Source organism: Paraphaeosphaeria sporulosa (assembly GCF_001642045.1).
Source record: "Paraphaeosphaeria sporulosa strain AP3s5-JAC2a unplaced genomic scaffold CC84scaffold_9, whole genome shotgun sequence".
Classification (NCBI taxonomy): domain Eukaryota; kingdom Fungi; phylum Ascomycota; class Dothideomycetes; order Pleosporales; family Didymosphaeriaceae; genus Paraphaeosphaeria; species Paraphaeosphaeria sporulosa.
The window spans coordinates 310,918-327,491 of record NW_017253368.1 but is presented as its reverse complement, the minus strand read 5'-3'; the positions used below and the strand labels follow the sequence as shown (position 1 = coordinate 327,491).

At 52.8% G+C, this 16,574-nt stretch overlaps 6 protein-coding genes across 6 annotated transcripts; 3 read left to right on the top strand and 3 right to left on the bottom strand.

Annotated features, from left to right (window-relative positions):
- The first annotated feature begins 1,732 nt into the window (after window positions 1–1,732).
- Window positions 1,733–3,049, top strand: CC84DRAFT_1167145 (short chain dehydrogenase). The gene is made up of 4 exons (XM_018179125.1): window positions 1,733–1,809; window positions 1,865–2,229; window positions 2,282–2,632; window positions 2,687–3,049. The coding sequence occupies exons 2-4, from the start codon at window positions 2,107–2,109 to the stop codon at window positions 2,951–2,953; spliced, it is 741 nt and encodes a 246-aa protein (XP_018032347.1). The 5' UTR covers window positions 1,733–1,809; window positions 1,865–2,106; the 3' UTR covers window positions 2,954–3,049.
- On the bottom strand, window positions 3,002–5,079 carry CC84DRAFT_1208133 (iron permease FTR1). The gene is made up of 4 exons (XM_018182144.1): window positions 4,756–5,079; window positions 4,493–4,617; window positions 4,092–4,432; window positions 3,002–4,039 (listed from the first exon to the last, which is right to left on the bottom strand). The coding sequence occupies exons 1-4, from the start codon at window positions 4,778–4,780 to the stop codon at window positions 3,448–3,450; spliced, it is 1,083 nt and encodes a 360-aa protein (XP_018032346.1). The 5' UTR covers window positions 4,781–5,079; the 3' UTR covers window positions 3,002–3,447.
- A 654-nt stretch (window positions 5,080–5,733) lies between these two features.
- Window positions 5,734–7,685, top strand: CC84DRAFT_1099049 (iron transport multicopper oxidase FET3 precursor; the record flags this gene model as incomplete). The annotated part of the gene is made up of 4 exons (XM_018174800.1): window positions 5,734–6,078; window positions 6,126–6,620; window positions 6,714–6,934; window positions 6,992–7,685. The coding sequence occupies 4 exons, from the start codon at window positions 5,734–5,736 to the stop codon at window positions 7,683–7,685; spliced, it is 1,755 nt and encodes a 584-aa protein (XP_018032345.1).
- A 1,289-nt stretch (window positions 7,686–8,974) lies between these two features.
- On the bottom strand, window positions 8,975–9,898 carry CC84DRAFT_1220349 (uncharacterized protein; the record flags this gene model as incomplete). Its single annotated transcript, XM_018183160.1, has 1 exon — window positions 8,975–9,898. The coding sequence occupies one exon, from the start codon at window positions 9,896–9,898 to the stop codon at window positions 8,975–8,977; it is 924 nt and encodes a 307-aa protein (XP_018032344.1).
- Window positions 9,899–11,632: 1,734 nt separating this feature from the next.
- On the bottom strand, window positions 11,633–11,791 carry CC84DRAFT_1044707 (uncharacterized protein; the record flags this gene model as incomplete). Its single annotated transcript, XM_018173405.1, has 1 exon — window positions 11,633–11,791. A coding segment is annotated over one exon (159 nt), but the record flags the coding sequence as incomplete, so codon positions are not given.
- A 1,720-nt stretch (window positions 11,792–13,511) lies between these two features.
- Window positions 13,512–14,367, top strand: CC84DRAFT_976466 (uncharacterized protein). The gene has a single exon (XM_018188033.1). It carries the CDS (start codon window positions 13,613–13,615, stop codon window positions 14,081–14,083), a length of 471 nt encoding a protein of 156 aa, XP_018032342.1. The 5' UTR covers window positions 13,512–13,612; the 3' UTR covers window positions 14,084–14,367.
- Window positions 14,368–16,574: the final 2,207 nt, after the last annotated feature.

Sequence of the window (16,574 nt, the reverse complement as noted above, 5' to 3'; positions counted from 1 at the left end):
ACTCCTTAAACGCTAGAAACTAAGGCAAGGAGAAGTAGAGAACACCCAGCCACTAGATATTATACTAGAAGGAGAAGAAGTCTAGGAGGTAGAAAAACTCCTAGTAAAGAGAGTAAGAAAAGGATAATAATAATATCTACTCTACTAGAAAGGCTATGACGAATCCTAGGATACCTAGACTCTAGAATTAGATTTTGAGGACATAGGTAAATTACTCTAGGCTTTTAAAAATAGGAAAAGCTCTCCACCTATAAGAAAGAGGTTAAGAGCACGTAAAGCGCGCATGGAACACAACTATTAAGCATGTTATTAAAAAGCCCTATAGCTCATGAGGGTATCTACCTAGACTAGAATACTAAACTTCATCCAAACCCCACGCGCCACCTGCGCCATACCTACTCCTCACCATCATCACCACCATCACCAGCAACCTCCTCACCCTCATCATCATCATCACTACCATTGGAGTCCCTAGCGTTATCTGCTGTGGCAGGCGGAATGTAGTTCACGGCCTAAGAAGCTATTAGCCTACGTTCCAAGTGTGTTTGAAGCGCGAACATACAATAACCTCTAGGAGCGGCACAAGACCCGCGAGTGCCTTAAGAGCAGAGGTAACGCGGCGCTGCTCATGCAGGATCAGGCTAAGGAATTAAGGACTCATGGTGGGGACCTGGGTCGCCACACCTATTGGGGTTCCGGTGTGAGCCGCGACGCGCCTACGGTTTGCCAGCTCTAGGTTGAATTGCTTCTGGGCCCGCGCGAACTTCAAGCCCGCAGCCTAAATGGCCATGTCGTTCCTGCGAGCGGCGGCGAGGGGCACTGCGGCAACAGCATTACGGTACTAGGTATGGAGGTCATAGAGGCGATTAAGGCGTCCATTCATCGCCTTTGGCACCTATAGGTATCAGCTAAAGCGCACATATAACGCGCGACTCTAAATAACCTACTAAGGTGCAGCCGCCGCGGTTTCTATCCTTATAGTGCTTACAGCGGCGTTCCTTGGTCTTCTTATAATCATTAGGTAGCTTAACCAAGTTCTGCGCGCAGCGCATACAAGTCGCGACTATAGTGACTTAGTCCGCACGCTTTGCGGCATTGCTCTATGCAAAGTCACAGGCATTGTGGAGGGTGGTCTTCATAATGTACTTGGGAACGGGGTAGTTCGAATTCCACACATGTTGTTATTGCTACATTTCCTGCTCCGAGCATCGATTCCTCATCAACAGACACCGCTATGCATCTTGTCCTCACTGGCGCCACTGGCCTAGTCGGTGCCGCAGTACTCGACAACATGTGTGGAATTCGAACTACAACCTAACAACATGTGGTGTGAACAAACATAATGTGCCTGGGAATCTCAGCAAACGACAGCAAACGCCTCTGCAAATCGTCCAGCTCGAGTTCGCTCAGATCTTGGTCCGTCTGTAAAGGTTATTCCTTCCTGAATGAGCGCTAGTCCACTTCAGGAGCAACTTACGCCATAGTCCACAACGGAATTTATCTTATCTCCGGATCAAAATCCGAAGCTAATAGATAAAATCGTCGGACCGCCTGAGCCGGCATATGGATCCACGCTGTTGACCTCATAGCGCATGACATCAGAAAAGGGGGTAGCGGCCGATCGAACACGGCTTCTCCACACGAAGATGAGCTTACACGATCCGGCCAAGGTACATGGTGATGCTCACTGGAAGGATGTTGAGATCAATTGACTTAGACTCTTGCTTGACCTGCTCTAAGACGACAAAGAATCCACTAGGCTGTGGAATTTTCTCCGCACACGTTCGTCCTGGGGGACAAGTCCGAGAGGTCTGGACTGCTTAACTCCCTTACCTCCATGAGCTAATGAGAGCCGAGAACAAAGGAAGCAACACAGATTCTTCTCAACGTCTTCCACACTATAGCACAGAGCCGTTTGCGGATACAAAGAGCCCGGACTTCCGTGTAGTCGCACAAAAACGGACGACTGAACGTTGGATATAAACGTTGCTGGCAGCCTGCAACGAAAAGATCCATCATTCTTTTCCTAATCTCATCCCAAACAGGTTACAGTCGCCCACTGACTTTCACGCTCAATCAAAAGACGACGGCTCTAACTGAACAATAATGGCTCGTGTGTGTCTTATCACTGGGGGTACCCAAGGCATCGGACGCGAAACTGCAGAATTGCTTGTCTCACAAGGGTGGATTGTGATTGTCTCCGGACGGAACACTGCGAAAGGTGCAGAGGTAGGCCTGCTTTGTCCTCTTTTGACCTATGGTTGATGACTTGATGTAACAGGTTGTCCGATCTATCAAAGACAAGGGAGGAGAAGCTACATTCATTGAGGCCGATGTCTCAGACCAACAATCAGTCAAAGCCTTGCACCAGAACGCATTCTCTATCTACGGTCGTCTGGATGGAGCAGTCAACAACGCAGGAATCTCTACTGATAGCCGTATGATCGGCGATGCGTCTACGAGCGAGTTCGAAAAGATGTGGCGCGTCAACGTCTTGGGGGTGTTCTGGTGTATGCAAGAGCAGATCCAGATTATGAAGAAGCAACAATCAGGCCACATTGTCAACCTTGCCTCAATCGCTGGCCTGCACGGTATCCTCTACTCCGGCACGTATGTGGCAACTAAGCATGCTGTACGTAAAACGTCTTATTCGCACTTTCGTTGACCCCACTGACTAGTGCCTTAGGTTGTCGGTATGACTCGTACCGCGGCGCTCGAATACGCACAAACAGGTATTCAGGTGGCCGCTGTTGCGCCTGGGGCGATTAAAACAGACATCTTGAACGACGCTATCGCGGCTGGAGCGTACAGCGAGGAGAGCATTGCTAGCATGTTTCCTATGAAGAAGATGGGAAAGCCACTCGATATTGCTCAGGCGATCTCGTTCCTTCTTCACTCTGATTACGCTACCGGAAGTATCCTCGAGGTCGACGGCGGATTAGGAGCATCATAGAGGACCGCTAAAAATATACGTTCAATTGCAAATACAAAAAATGACTTACCCTTTTTTAATCAGGAACTGTATCATATGTACCAATCGCAGATCCGCTACCATGTTGGAGCTGAACCAGCAGAATTTCGGTCGGGACGACAGGTACAGCCTTTCGCTGGGATCAAGACTGTCTAGCCGTTGACGCTGTCCTTTAGGCAATTGCGTATTACTTCCAATATCCCCATCCTTTCTTGGGTGTGGGCGTCAGAACCCTGAGCATCGACTTCCTGGCGAGCAGAGATTCACCTTTCAATATCAACGTAAATGATACCATCTTGCTGTCGGTAACGGGGGAGTTGTGGGACACAAACTTAAAACTCGCCCACTTCACGCAGACGTTTACGCTTCAACGACCTCCAGAGAATTGGAACGGCATCATCGATTGGGATACCGGTTTCATTTTACAGGACATCTTCCACATGAAGTATTGAGCCCCATGAGCGAGTCGAATGCAATTACGTCTCCATCTCTCGAACTGCCGCACGAGGAGCTCCAACCGCTCCATTCTTCTCCACTACACCACCGCTGCTCTCGCTCTCGTCATCTCTGGTAGCCACAGGCTTGGCTTTCTGAAACGGATAGCGGTCGTTCTTCTCCTTGAACCCCAGGACCAGGAAGCCAATGATCACAACAAGCCAGTACAGGTTATACGAGATGACCGAGCCGTACGTCGCGCTGTTCTGCCACCCGAACAGCGAGTTAAAGATACCCCAGCCGCCATCACCATTTGAAATAGGCGTGCAACAATTGACATGCCACACACTTTGGCGAATATCGTAGCTGCCGGGACCAGCACCTGCTTCCGCTGCACCTGAGCCTGCGAGCTTCACCCATGCATTCATCTCGAGGTCCCAGACACCCTTAGAGAAGAGCCCCGCGGCTACGAGGTATAGAAAGCATGTCGACGCTACGAGGAAGATCTGCAGAGAGGTCCTGTGGCCGCCCAGATATATGAGGTAGCCGATCAGGATGCCAGCTCCGAGACCACAGATCACAGCTAGCGGGAAGGATGTAGCAGGTAGACTGAGGCCGACGCCTGAGATGAATCTGGGTGTTGTCAGCCGCAGTCGGACAAGTGAACCTGAGCCAAAAGACTTACAGCACGGCTTCGATGCCCTCGCGCAAGACAGTGACGAACGGTAGGAGGAACATGGCATATTTCTCGGACCACTGTTTCATCTGTCCTTTTCCAAACCCAATGCTGTCTTTCTGCTCCAGAACTTTTGCGATCTTGACCCTCCACTTGTCCTGCAATTTGCTCACACGCAGGAGCGCAGCGCCCATTAGCGTGATGATGACTGCGGCAACCAACGAGAATACACCTTCGTATATGTATTCTGCCGAATCAAATGCATTGCGGCCGACAGTGTAGAACGTGCCAATGATGCCTGCGGCTATGACGAGACAGACAAAGACACCAAGACCGATGCCCCACCAGATCTGTGCGATGGTTAGATGATCTACAGGAAACGTGGCGCGTCACAGCGAAGTAGTACGCACCTGACGAACGAGCTTCTTGCGTATTTGAGCATCATGGTCAGGACCCAGAGTCTGCTTGAGGAACGCAAGGAGGACAGAGACGATGATACTGCACTCAAGGGTTTCGCGGAAGCAGATGAAGAACACTGCATGTCCTTGTTAGCGAGCCTGTTATGGAGCTTGTTTACGGGAGCGGCGACGCGATGATTCGTTGTCGCAAACATCACGGGCGGCGGCTTCTTCGGCGGGCAGTACACATTGATCGCGATATTCAGGTGACTTACCTGGGACAGCGAAAACGTTCACCATTGTGACGAGCGCTCACGGAGCAAGCGATTGAAGTTTTCAGACTCGTTCTTGGGGTTTCGAGCCTCGGAGCCAAGGGTAAAAGGAAGGCAGGCGGCTTTATCAGATGCGGGATGATCTGATAAGTAAGTGCAAGCGAGGTCGGCTGTCCCAATGCACCCGTGCTCTTTAATCAATACGAGAATCACGCGGGTTTTCTGTACCGCGGAGCGTGCCCTGCCCCGCTCCACTTGCAGCAGGAATCACCGCCGCCATTGGTGTGGCCGGTTTGGACGAAAAAACACACTTGTCCGACGATCTGATTAGCCGTTCCTCTTGTTCCTCTCCGCGGTCTCCCGCAGCCGTGGATGGACGGAAACTGGCATTGATCGCTGCCAAGCTTCGGCCAGCATGAACAAGCACACGCACTAAGCTCCGCCATGCCTCGGTAGTGCCTGCGCCGTCGACCCCAGCCGTGTGTCGATCAGTCCAGGCCTGCCTCTGCCCCGTTATCAGATCAGCGACATCAGATAAAACAGACTACCACTGCACCTGTGCTCGGACGGCTAAAAGACTCGTCAAAACTTTCCATAGCCGGCAAGCGCTAGGTCCTTCTTCGCCGTCAGTCATGAAAATTGTGCACATGTGGAGAGTGAAGTTGGCGAAGCGGCTGGACCCCGCTTCGCCATGGTTTTTTGTTGGCGCCGTGTCATCGAATCACTCTGTCGCAAAATTGGCCGAGGGTGTGTGCTCCGTACTCGGCGCCGAATAAACAACTACGAGTGCAGGCTGCGTGATTTATCAGATCTAGCCGCGCCTGCGCCGTCCGGCTTTATCAATCTAATCTCATCCATCAGCCACCTTAGGCCGCATCGCAGGCCGCCGACGTCTGCCATTGAGTCGATCCACACTGTGGGAGACTTCCCCGTCGTCGCTTGCGAGGATTGTTCGAGTACTTGAGCTCTTGCCTCTCCAAAATGGCGACTCTGGTTTCCAGAATTCTGTTTCTATGTGCTTTTCTCCCTTCAGTGGCACAATGCGCCACTAAAACGTACGACTTTGATGTATCGTGGGTATCTGCGAACCCGGACGGGCTGCAAGAGCGTTCCGTCATTGGTATCAATGGACAATGGCCGATTCCTACTATCAATGTCACCAAGGGCGACCAGGTCATCGTTAACGTGAAGAACTCACTGGGGAATGAGTCCACAAGCCTGCATTTCCATGGCTTGTATCAAAATGGAACAACGCATATGGATGGCCCTGCTCAAGTCTCTCAGTGTGCCATCATGCCTGGTAGCACTTTCACGTACAATGTCACCGTAAGTGACTCCTCGCAGCCATCTACGACCACGCACTGATTTTGCAGGTCGACCAACCGGGTACGTACTGGTACCATTCTCATGTTCGGGGACAGTATCCGGATGGTCTCCGTGGAGCCTTCATAGTGAACGACCCGGAGGACCCGCATAAGGATCTCTACGATGAGGAAATCGTGCTCACCTTCTCCGACTGGTACCATGAGCACATGCCTGATCTTCTGGCAAGCTTCATCAACATCGCCAATCCTTCAGGTGCCGAGCCGGTACCGGACTCTGCGCTTGTCAATGAGACGCAGAACCTTGCCGTCAAGATCGAGCCTGGGAAGAGGTACAAGTTCCGCATCATCAACATGGGAGCTTTCGCAGCACAGTACATCTGGTTCGAGGGTCACACGATGCAAGTTGTCGAAGTAGACGGCGTCTATACTGAACCCGCTGATGCTGAGATGATCTACGTAACTGTTGCACAGCGCTGGAGCGTCATTGTCACCGCGAAGAATGACACTAACGCCAACTTCGCGTTTGTAGGGAGCATGGACGAGGTAAGAACACGAGCTGCGTAGTTTTTCATCACATATGCCTCCCTTCATTTGCCATGCCCTGCACATGAGATAGAAGAGTGCTAACAATACCAGGATCTTTTTGATACTGTTCCTGATGGTCTGAACCCCAACGTGACTGGTTGGCTAGTGTACGATGACTCCAAGGAGAAACCGGCTCCTAAGGAGATCGATAGCTTCGAGCCCTTCGACGATTTTGACCTCGTGCCTCAAGACAAAGAGGAGCTCTACGATCACGTTGATTATCAGATCCAACTCGATGTGAAGATGGATAATCTTGATGACGGAGCCAACTAGTAAGTCAAGTCCAGATCTCATCGACCAACAACGGTTCGCGAGACTGACATGTTTAGCGCTTTCTTCAACGACCAAACCTACGTCGCCCCCAAAGTCCCAACCCTCTACACCGTCCTCTCAACGGGTCCGAACGCCACCAACCCTGAAATCTACGGCTCCCACACCAACCAGTTCGTTCTCGACCAGAACCAAGTTGTCGAGATCGTCCTCAACAACGACGACCCAGGAAAGCACCCCTTCCACTTGCACGGCCACGCCTTCCAAGTCGTTCACCGCAGCGGCGACGACGCAGGCTTCTACGACGCATCCAACCACTCCTCCTTCCCCGCTACGCCTATGCGCCGCGACACGATCCTCGTCCACCCCAACGGCAACATCGTCCTGCGCTTCCGGTCAGACAATCCGGGTGTGTGGCTCTTCCACTGCCACATTGAGTGGCATGTAGCATCTGGCCTCATCGCGACTATCATCGAGGCGCCGCTCGAAGTGCAGAAACAACTCTCTGGCAAGATACCGCAGGATCACCTGCAGGCGTGTAAAGCGGGCAATGTCCTGATGGAAGGCAACGCTGCTGGCAACACGGTAGATGTGCTAGACCTGAAGGGCGAGACAAGCTTCCCTGGGCCGATACCCGCTGGATTTACGGCGCGAGGCATTGTGGCGTTGGTATTCAGTTGCGTCGCAGCATTTCTAGGCATGGGCGTGATCGGCTGGTACGGCATGGCGCCCATCAAGGCGAAGACTGTGTGAGCGGACTACGTTGTACTACCATGGGATGGGGAAAAGCAGTATGCACGGCGTTCCGGTGCGGTATCGTAATAGACAGTCGTAATGCGTGGACAGCACACCTGAAGTCTTACACAGGTCTGCATAATGATGCAATGCAAGCTGTACGTCTGAACCAAACTTTTCAAAATGATGACAGGGCCGCGCACAGTTGCACCGTCTTAGACTAGGTCGCGCATCGGTCGGTAGCGTGCATGTAAGAAGCTTAATGCGCCCCCACGCAGAGGTATCCACTTCGGACTTCGTGTGCTGCCAGCGTTTTGAGTCGCGCGCATCGAAGCAAAGTTTGGATATGAGCTATGGTGCAACCAATATTGCTGAAACGTATCATCTCGGCCGCGGGCCTCTGCGTGTCGCGTGGGTTGCGGGTGAGAAGTTGGGCAGGTTGAGGCGGACTCTGCAGAAATTGTGCGCCATGTGTGGTGTATTCATCGAGCCACGATCCAACCTACGAAGTAAATTTTTGGGTCGAAGAATCACTTGGAACGGACGTTCTCATTGTTGCGTATGATGGCGACACTCAATGTTTGGCACTACAAAGCAGTACTATCCCAAGTTACCATACCTAGAGGCTTGCTCAGGAAGACTACGTGTCTGCGTCAGGCGAGCTCCCGCCTATTCCGTCGGCTCTACCTCAGCGCCGCATCACACCCTGTACTCAACATGCGTCTCGCGTGCTCGACTCTTCACTCAATAAACCCCAAGCGCCAACCATCCACCTCTTGCATCTAGATAAAATGTCCGGCGCCTCGCATTGTCCGCAGGCTAGCGCCTTACCCGATCCAGACACAGCCGCACTCCGCACGGACTTTGCTACGGACAATGTGCTGTGCATTGCATACACACAGACGACCGGAACTCCACGTGGTGGAGGATCGGCTAATCAGACGTATCGTACTTCGAGGTGTGAGGAGCGGTGTGTATCGACACGGGGAGTGCAGCTGTGCGGTAAGATTTTGATATGCACGGCTTGTCTAGGTTTGTATGCATTGGTTACGCAACGTTGTGAGTGGAGTATTCGCGGATCATGCGGAATGTTGGTTTGGAAGAAGATAGTTTGATGGGTTTCATTATTAAGCCTTGTCAGAAAATCGCCTGCCATGTGCCAATGTCGTCCTGAGCAACGGAATATGGTTTCTGCGTCCGCACACATGAAGGACGGAGGTCTGCCAATCAAAGTCCGCTCGGTATAATAACCTAGTTTACAGAATGCAAAGCGTAGACAATATCGTCGTTCCAGATCAAAAGTGCAATCAAACTGTGCCCGGGGAAGGATTTGATTCGCCGTCGATCTCCTCGGGGGAGCATGTCGGGCAGTCGTACAGCCAGCTGCAGAATTGGCGGACTGGATGCTCTGTGCCTACTTGCCCCACGCAGTGGCCCCTGAGACACCACCAAGCCCATTGGTTGTTATTGGCAGGGTCGCGCATGAGGTAGTTCTCGCCAGGAGACCACATGTCGAGTGCGAGGGTGATGCGGCTGAATTGAGGTCCCGAGGGCGCTGAGTTAGACAAAGCGACAGATTTAACCTTGTCATCAACGACTGTCGGCTTTGTGCAATCATTCTCATGAGATGATGAGGAGCCCATCTCCCTAAGCGCCTCTGTTGCATGGTACCAGACCCAAAGAGGACTCCACAAAGGGTCGCCGATGGCTTTGACGTGCAAGTTGAGCTCGGAGATATTTTCGATTTCGGAAAGCTGGCGACGCATCTGACGGGCAAGAGCCCATTCTTCTGATTTCATAGTACGCGGGTCTGACATGCCCAGCATGGTGCTTGTTGTGATGAGCTTGATGTCGCATCGCTTGATCTTCTTGAGCACTTCAGGCGAGATTTGCCAGATGTCCTTCTCTTCTTCGGCAGGTGTGTCGGGCGGCGTGTAGTTGTGCGGAGCAACCGTCATGTGGAAGGTAGCCTTCTTGCACATGAGATCCATGTACTCGGCGTAGATTTGTTTGTTGGCCAAGAACAAAAGGTTGCTTTTGTGACCCGTGGTCTCGGCATCTGTAGAAGACCCGATTTGCGCCATGCTGGATAGCCAGCTAGGCCCACGAGTTTCGGGGCACGGTTGAGGCGGCGGGTAGTAGGGGTCCTCCAGTAGGTTTTCGTACACCATATCTCGGAGCTCTGGCGGTAGTTGCATGAAAGGAAAGGGTGCATCGTTGTGGTTTTGCATCTTGTCGATGGCGTGTCTGAGTAGCGTGATGATATATCTGGCTGTTGACACGAACCATAAAATGGTGTCTCGTGAAATAGTAGACAAAAATCTGAACTGGGACTGCCGCCCAACGCGAGATGTACGATAGCGAGATAGAAGAATATGTGAACCAAAGGAAACAGCTTTGGACTGCTGAAGTAGAACACGTTCGGAGAAGGAAGGCCTTATGATGTCGTTACGCGTGGACTGCCCAAGATCTGAGTGTGGGGTGTTTGTCCGCATCGTGATGGTCCAGTGCTATACTGAGTGTAGCGCGGTACGGACACCGATTAGGGGCGGTTTAGGTGCAGGGTATTGCAGGGCCTCGGCGTCACCTAAAAACTGCGTCAAAGCGGCTGCACCTCAACTGGGCAAATCCCACGACCTCCGCGATCCTGAAAGAGTCGATTTAGCGGTCACCACTGTCAGCCAAACTTTCCGAGCGCGAGAGGTTCGAAGCGCTGGGGTCACGGGAATAGAATTGCTGCACCGGCAGTTAGAGGCGAGTAATATGCGCGGCGTCAGGAGGGATAAGGGTAAGCAGCTCAAACAGAGAGGTAGCAGTGTTAAGGGCGCGAGAAGTGGCCGTGAAGACAATACATTTTGGTTTTGATGTTTGCTGGTGCCTGGCTCAGGCGCGAGTTACGGACCTCTGCGCCTCTGCGCAGCGCGACACCGCCACAAGCAGTCGCCTCCCGCCAATACGAGGCGGTCAAATTTCCGCCGGCTGGACGATGCTGCTGACTGTTCAGGCGAGTAGACGTCGCGTGAAACGCGGAGGTTCCTGCCCAGTGCGCAGTAAGTGTATGCGAGCGGAACTCGGGTTCGTGTCCAAAGCGCAGTAAAGATAATACGTGGACCACTTGTCGCGCATGGGCAAGCAATGCCGATGCTTCGTTCGGCTAGACCTCAATCGGAAGGGATGCCTACAGCGTCGCTGTGCTTGGTCGTTATTGTTGAAGACGCGGCAGCGCTGCTTGCAAGTAGTTGAGTATACGCGGGCCCTAGGGCCCGGGGTGGCAAATGGGGTGTGACTTGGTGTCCTTGTCAATCTGGCATGAAGAACGACTCAGCAGACTGGACCAAACCAGGCAAACGATGATTACCCTGTTGATATATTGATCATATCGAATCACACATGGCCTCTTCGTAAGGTTGCAACGGTGTGCATATGGCGTCCATGTGACTCGCGTTCAGCATTGCCACGATAGGCATAGACTGGTTGGTGGCTTAGCCCAGAGTTTCACCTCACCTCACGTTGCACAACCTCACCCATTCGCTGCAACCCCAGAGTGCTGACCTCCCCACGATCGGCCTCCCCATCGACTTCCAGATTGAGACTCGTGATGCAAAGCATGGTAAGTGAATAGCATTGGCAAGCGTCGTAATGCCTTTGGACGCCGTTCCATAACTCATTACTCAATCATTATCAGGACGCAGCGAGCAGCTTCTAAAGTACAAGAGGTGAAGACAACGTATTAATAGATCAACAGGAACAATGTACTGTGCCAACAAACCATACTCCAACTCCCGACATACCGAACAGTTGTGCACACAAACCAAACCGTGTCATCGCTTTTCCTGATCCTTTTCCATGTCCTTCATGTACATATGTCGGATCTTGTCCTTCATCTTCTGGTCTTCGAAGTGGGCTTGAACCTCCGCCAACAACCACTTCTTGTTCCTCCCAGGCTTGCGGCCCGGCTTCTCGACGTGCGTCGCGAAATGCGCAACGAGGTTGTCGTTCCGGTTGAAAGCCTTGCCACAATGTGGGAGCGGGCAGCCGTGGTCTTTCTTCCCATCATGAGTTCGAATGTGGCGCTGCAGATGTTCTTGCCTAGCGAACGACTTGGGACAGAACACACAAGGGTGTTTTTCCTTCTTGATACCGCGGGGCGTATAGTTTATGCTTTTGCCGTCATATTCACACTGGACCCCATCTTGAACCAAAATAGTTCTGGTCCCATCCGGAAGACAAAGGAACAGCTCATCGTCCGGTCCCACGCGTGCTCCCTTGGCGTGCCTCGACTTCCGGTGCGATTTCCTTCGCGTTAGATCAGAGTATGACCGTTGCTCCTTCTTGACCGTCTTGCCTCCGGTTGACGTCATGTGTATCGACCGTGTCGGTCGTTCCACATGGTCTTCAATATCCGAATCTTGTTTTACTGATGGTGGGGAATTCTCCTTCTTGAAGAAGACCTCTTGCGGTGATTGAGCGAAAGGACGACCTAAATCCTCAAACGATTCGGAGTCAGAGAAATACGGTGGTGCGACCATAACGAAGCTGTTCTCTGTGTTTGCTACGCTTGCAGCTGGCTCCACGTGGACATACTCATCCTCCGCATCCGCCATGGCCCCTGAGGGCGGAAGCATCATCATATGTTGAGGCTGTTCGATCGGGACGTGTTCGGACCAGAATGATTGAGCTCCACCCTCCGGCATGCCGAATGTCGATGCGTGGTTACTCCAGTGTCGATTCGAGCCTGCGTCCACGGTGGTGGACCAACCTTCCCAGGATGAGCTCGCAGAAGAAGTGATAGGCATCTCGAAATTAAGCTGGGGTGCCGCATGCGTCTCAAAGAAACATCCAGAGGCCTGTGTACTAGGGTTTGCATTTTGAAGACTCATTGACGTGTCCGGTGTGCTAAGCGCCCATTGCCCATAGAGATGGTCATCTGGACTAGTGAACGTCTTGGACTCCATCGGAAGACCGTGATAGTGTTGGTCATGCAAGTCTTGAGCCAACTCATAGGGAATGACCTCGGCGACGCTCCTACCGGGGACTGGACTTTCCCCGTGTGTTGGGGTCACTGGCATCGAGTAGTCCGACATACAGCTTCCGAAAGACATTGATGTGTGTGCTGATGCGACGGAATCTCTCCGGGTATCGAGGTTATACAGAATTGGTGGGGTCAGAAGGCCTGAAGTTGGCATCGTCGAAGGCGAGGCATGGTAATCCTCCCGTGATCGGACGTCCTCGAAGCTGGAAGTAGTTGCGCTCATCTTCACAAACTCGAATTCTGACTCGACTGAAGCATAGGATCGTCAGCAGATGTACTCTTCCAGTGGCGACCATATCGACATCATACACTCACACAGAGAATTTACTGAGTCGTTCACAAGCAAAATGCTGATGTCAGATCGATAAGAAATGGTTATATGGACAGGAGAGCAGCGTGCTCTTTTGAATGAGGGTATGCAATAGGCTGGGAATACCGTGCCGAAGTGGCACTGAGGGACACTAACCTTCGTGGAACATATTACAATATGAGGGCGCGCTCATGGACGCGACTGAGGCAGGGCGATGGAATGGGTTGAGCCTCGCGCGAGTAGCTGGACCGGTATGGTGGGTTCAAGGAGGAAAGAGATGCGAACGGGTAACGACCTGGATTGCGAAGCGACTGCAAGGGGCAGTAGAATCACGGACGACCTACACTACCAGAGGAGTGCAGACAACGGGAAAGGTACACGGCGACCTCACGGCAGATTAAAAGCTACAGAGATCCGTCAACTCGTCACAAGCCTGAAGTTTGAGCGACACAAGCGCGAAGGCCTTGCAGGCTGCCAGACAGGAGCCAGAATGACGGGAACTGAAATGGAGGGTCTGACCTGGTGTTCATCGATCGACCGCGACTGTAACCTCAGCCTCTGGCTAACGCCTCCTCTCATGGAATGGTACGTTAGGACCCTACCATGGGGTCAGCCCCCAGCCGAACAGCCACATCGATCGCAGTACCAGGCCCTTCCCTGTCGCGCATCTTCACCAGAGTAAAGCATTTGGCCGCTCAACGACCCACCAGCTTCTGCAGGTCCGGCGGCGGACCTGCAGATTTCACCCCACAATACAGATGTAACGCGAAATGTTCGGCTAAGATGCACATCTTTTCGATAACCTCCAGAATGCACTTCACCCACATGTCGAGCTGCCACGCCGTTGGCTCGCATGCCCTCACCTCCATCGCATTGCTCAAGCTGTTACATGATCTGGTGGTTTGTCCCGACTACCCAGTCATATGGTCACCAATATCATGTATATCGGTTTGTGGTCTTACACACCTACGAACTTCTTTCTTTCTACACAAATGGAATGGTGGTGTGTTTGCAGACAACTGGCGTGAATCGACCTCAAAGTGGTACAACAGCAATGTAGTACAACCCCACTGACTGGGGCCAAAGAATTCTCCGAGTTATGGATAAGCCACTCGATGAAGGACCCATGATTGGCTGCTTCGGATGTTGACATTCTGCTGCAGGGAATGAGGCACTGCGGATGGCGATGGATTCCAACCGACATCGGCGCTTGCAGTTGCCCGTTTTGCTATGTCTAAGCTCAGCCCTGCTATTTACATTCAACTGGATACTCAGTGTACGCTCTGGACTCAGCCATGGGGTACTGTTGAGTGCTTAGAGCTTCTCGAGGTTGAAGGGTATCCGCATCAACAACCTATCAACTGCCCACCAATCTAGATGAGGCGGGTACCCGCCATCGATCCCGAGAGTCGAGATCTCATGTTTCAGCAGACGCAAGTGGATACGCACTCTTCTGGTTAGTTCAACGGTTGCAGGCGGAGGCTCTAGCCGCGACCGATGCTGAATCTCTGCATCCTCGGTTATTCAATACTCCGTTGTGCAACATGGCTGCGATCGTAGTAGGTATAGGCGACCCCACAGGCAAATCACTCGCATAAAGCGTCGACAACGGATTGGATAAATTCTGCGCAGTCCCACTTTCATGATATGCAGCCAAGAGGCAATGACCGAAGACCCAATCGTGTACTACATTACGGCGCCGAAAGAGAAGCGCTTGCACGAACTGGTTCAGACAGGTCTCGCCATCAAGACCAGGAAGTGGTTACCTGGATACGTGGGAACTGTATTCTCGGTCCTTGGACTCAGATCCTGCAAGTTCGAACAAATCCAAACAAAGCGTTACGCTCATGGTTGTTGTCAACGTCGCTCTGATCGCCTTGACCGGCGACCAACCTTGGAGGATGCGGTGCCAATGCCAACTTGCAGCTTGTACATCGATGGACAGAGGGCCCACTGGACATCACTCAAGGGGATGGTGAGGCTCGGTTTTCGGGTTCAGTCTCGCGACAGCTGTCAGGGCCCGCTCCGCAGAGCTCGCGCTGTCGAGGAAGGGAGACCGTCGTCAAGCGCGCGGCTGTTGCCAGGAGCCTGAGGAATTGGCGATGAACACGCGGAGGAAAGTCACTGGCTGCCACGCTGGACGTTGAAGCCCCTCATTCCAACGGTCCATGCGATGCGTGGCGATATGACAGGACGGTGAGACTGATCATGAAATCACTTGCGAAGAATACGCAGACTCGCACACACGTTTCCAAGATCTGGTGGAAGAAGCCAAGGCCTTCTTTTGTGCTCGACCAACATCATCAGTCTTGGACACCACGCCTATCTTGAAACGTACAGTCCGAATGAGGCAACGATCACCCATCCAAGAGCACCATGCAGTAGGCATCGCTTCTGGCTCTGCTTCTGGCTCGCGTCAGGCGTTGAAAACGTCTTCAGGAAGACGCATCTCATCTCAGCAAGGACACACTGATGAACCGTGAGCACGCGTATCGAGCTAATGTACGCACTGTCCTTGTGCAATCATCGACGCAACGCTGTGGAGGCGAGTGGGCTTGCGGACCTTGATATCAGACGACCTGGCTGGACGACGCAGGACAGCTTGTGGGCACAGTGGTAGGTGCGTCCCGTTGCGGGCTGTCCCTGATCACGACAGAAGCGCGTCTCCGCTTCGAGGACAGCACTGAGAACGTCCGCTGCATCAGACTGGCGCTTCTTGTGGCTGCTCGTACCCCTGCTGCGCGGAGCTCCGTCGGATTCCTCTGGTGGGGACGAAACGTCGAGATCCGCTCGTCGTAGATGGATGATCGCGAGACGAGCGTCGGACGTAGGCTCCGACATCACAGCTTCTTGCCGCATTCCGTTGCCTGAAGAGGGCAAGTGCCAGTACCCGTCGTGATGGCAAAACGGTCGGACGACGGCTCATCAAGCCGTTGCCTGGTCTCGATCTCTGGCGTGTGACCGCGACAGGTACATTGTTGAGGCAGCGATAACCTCATGGCCTACGACACGGTCGGCGACGGCAAGCTGCGCATATGACTGACGACCGCAGCATCTCCGCCGTCTGGGAATGGATATGGTATCCTGTTAAGGCAGCACCATCGTTTTAGTGCGGCCTGTTTGGGCGCTGGCCGGTCACGCAACATGTACTGTTCCTGAAGGCTGACTTTAACTCGCAGAAAAACGAGAGACACGGGGTAGCATATCCGCTCAGCTTCCGCAACATTATGCCGACGCCCAAATACAGCGAGATTACCCAGGAACCTCCTTCCCTCCTCGTCGACCATCGCGATTCTCTCTCACCCCAAAGACACGCATGAGGCCGGCCGCCGTTGCCGGCCCTTTGGTACATCCCATTTCCCACGCGATTCTAACATTCGCATGAGAAACATGTTTTCCATGCACCCCAACGAGCTCGGCTTCTCTCACTGGAATCGACTTCCTCTTCTCACTTCCCTAAGCGCGCACTACTGTGCAATACAACATGGCTTGGGCGACCACGAGCATTGATTGGACGACTCCATGCTGACGGCTTGTTGTATTTCAAGATCAGGATTCTGGATCA

Excerpts from the sequence above, each read along its gene's own strand:
- CC84DRAFT_1167145 (XM_018179125.1), top strand. The coding sequence starts at position 2,107 with ATGGCTCGTGTGTGTCTTATCACTGGGGGTACCCAAGGCATCGGACGC. Across the intron at positions 2,230-2,281 it reads ACACTGCGAAAGGTGCAGAG|GTTGTCCGATCTATCAAAGA; the intron begins GTAGGCCTGCTT and ends TTGATGTAACAG. Across the intron at positions 2,633-2,686 it reads ATGTGGCAACTAAGCATGCT|GTTGTCGGTATGACTCGTAC; the intron begins GTACGTAAAACG and ends CTAGTGCCTTAG.
- CC84DRAFT_1208133 (XM_018182144.1), bottom strand. The coding sequence starts at position 4,780 with ATGGTGAACGTTTTCGCTGTCCCAG. Across the intron at positions 4,618-4,755 it reads GAACGTTTTCGCTGTCCCAG|TGTTCTTCATCTGCTTCCGC; the intron begins GTAAGTCACCTG and ends AAGGACATGCAG. Across the intron at positions 4,040-4,091 it reads GAGGGCATCGAAGCCGTGCT|ATTCATCTCAGGCGTCGGCC; the intron begins GTAAGTCTTTTG and ends GACAACACCCAG.
- CC84DRAFT_976466 (XM_018188033.1), top strand. The coding sequence starts at position 13,613 with ATGGGGTCAGCCCCCAGCCGAACAGCCACATCGATCGCAGTACCAGGC.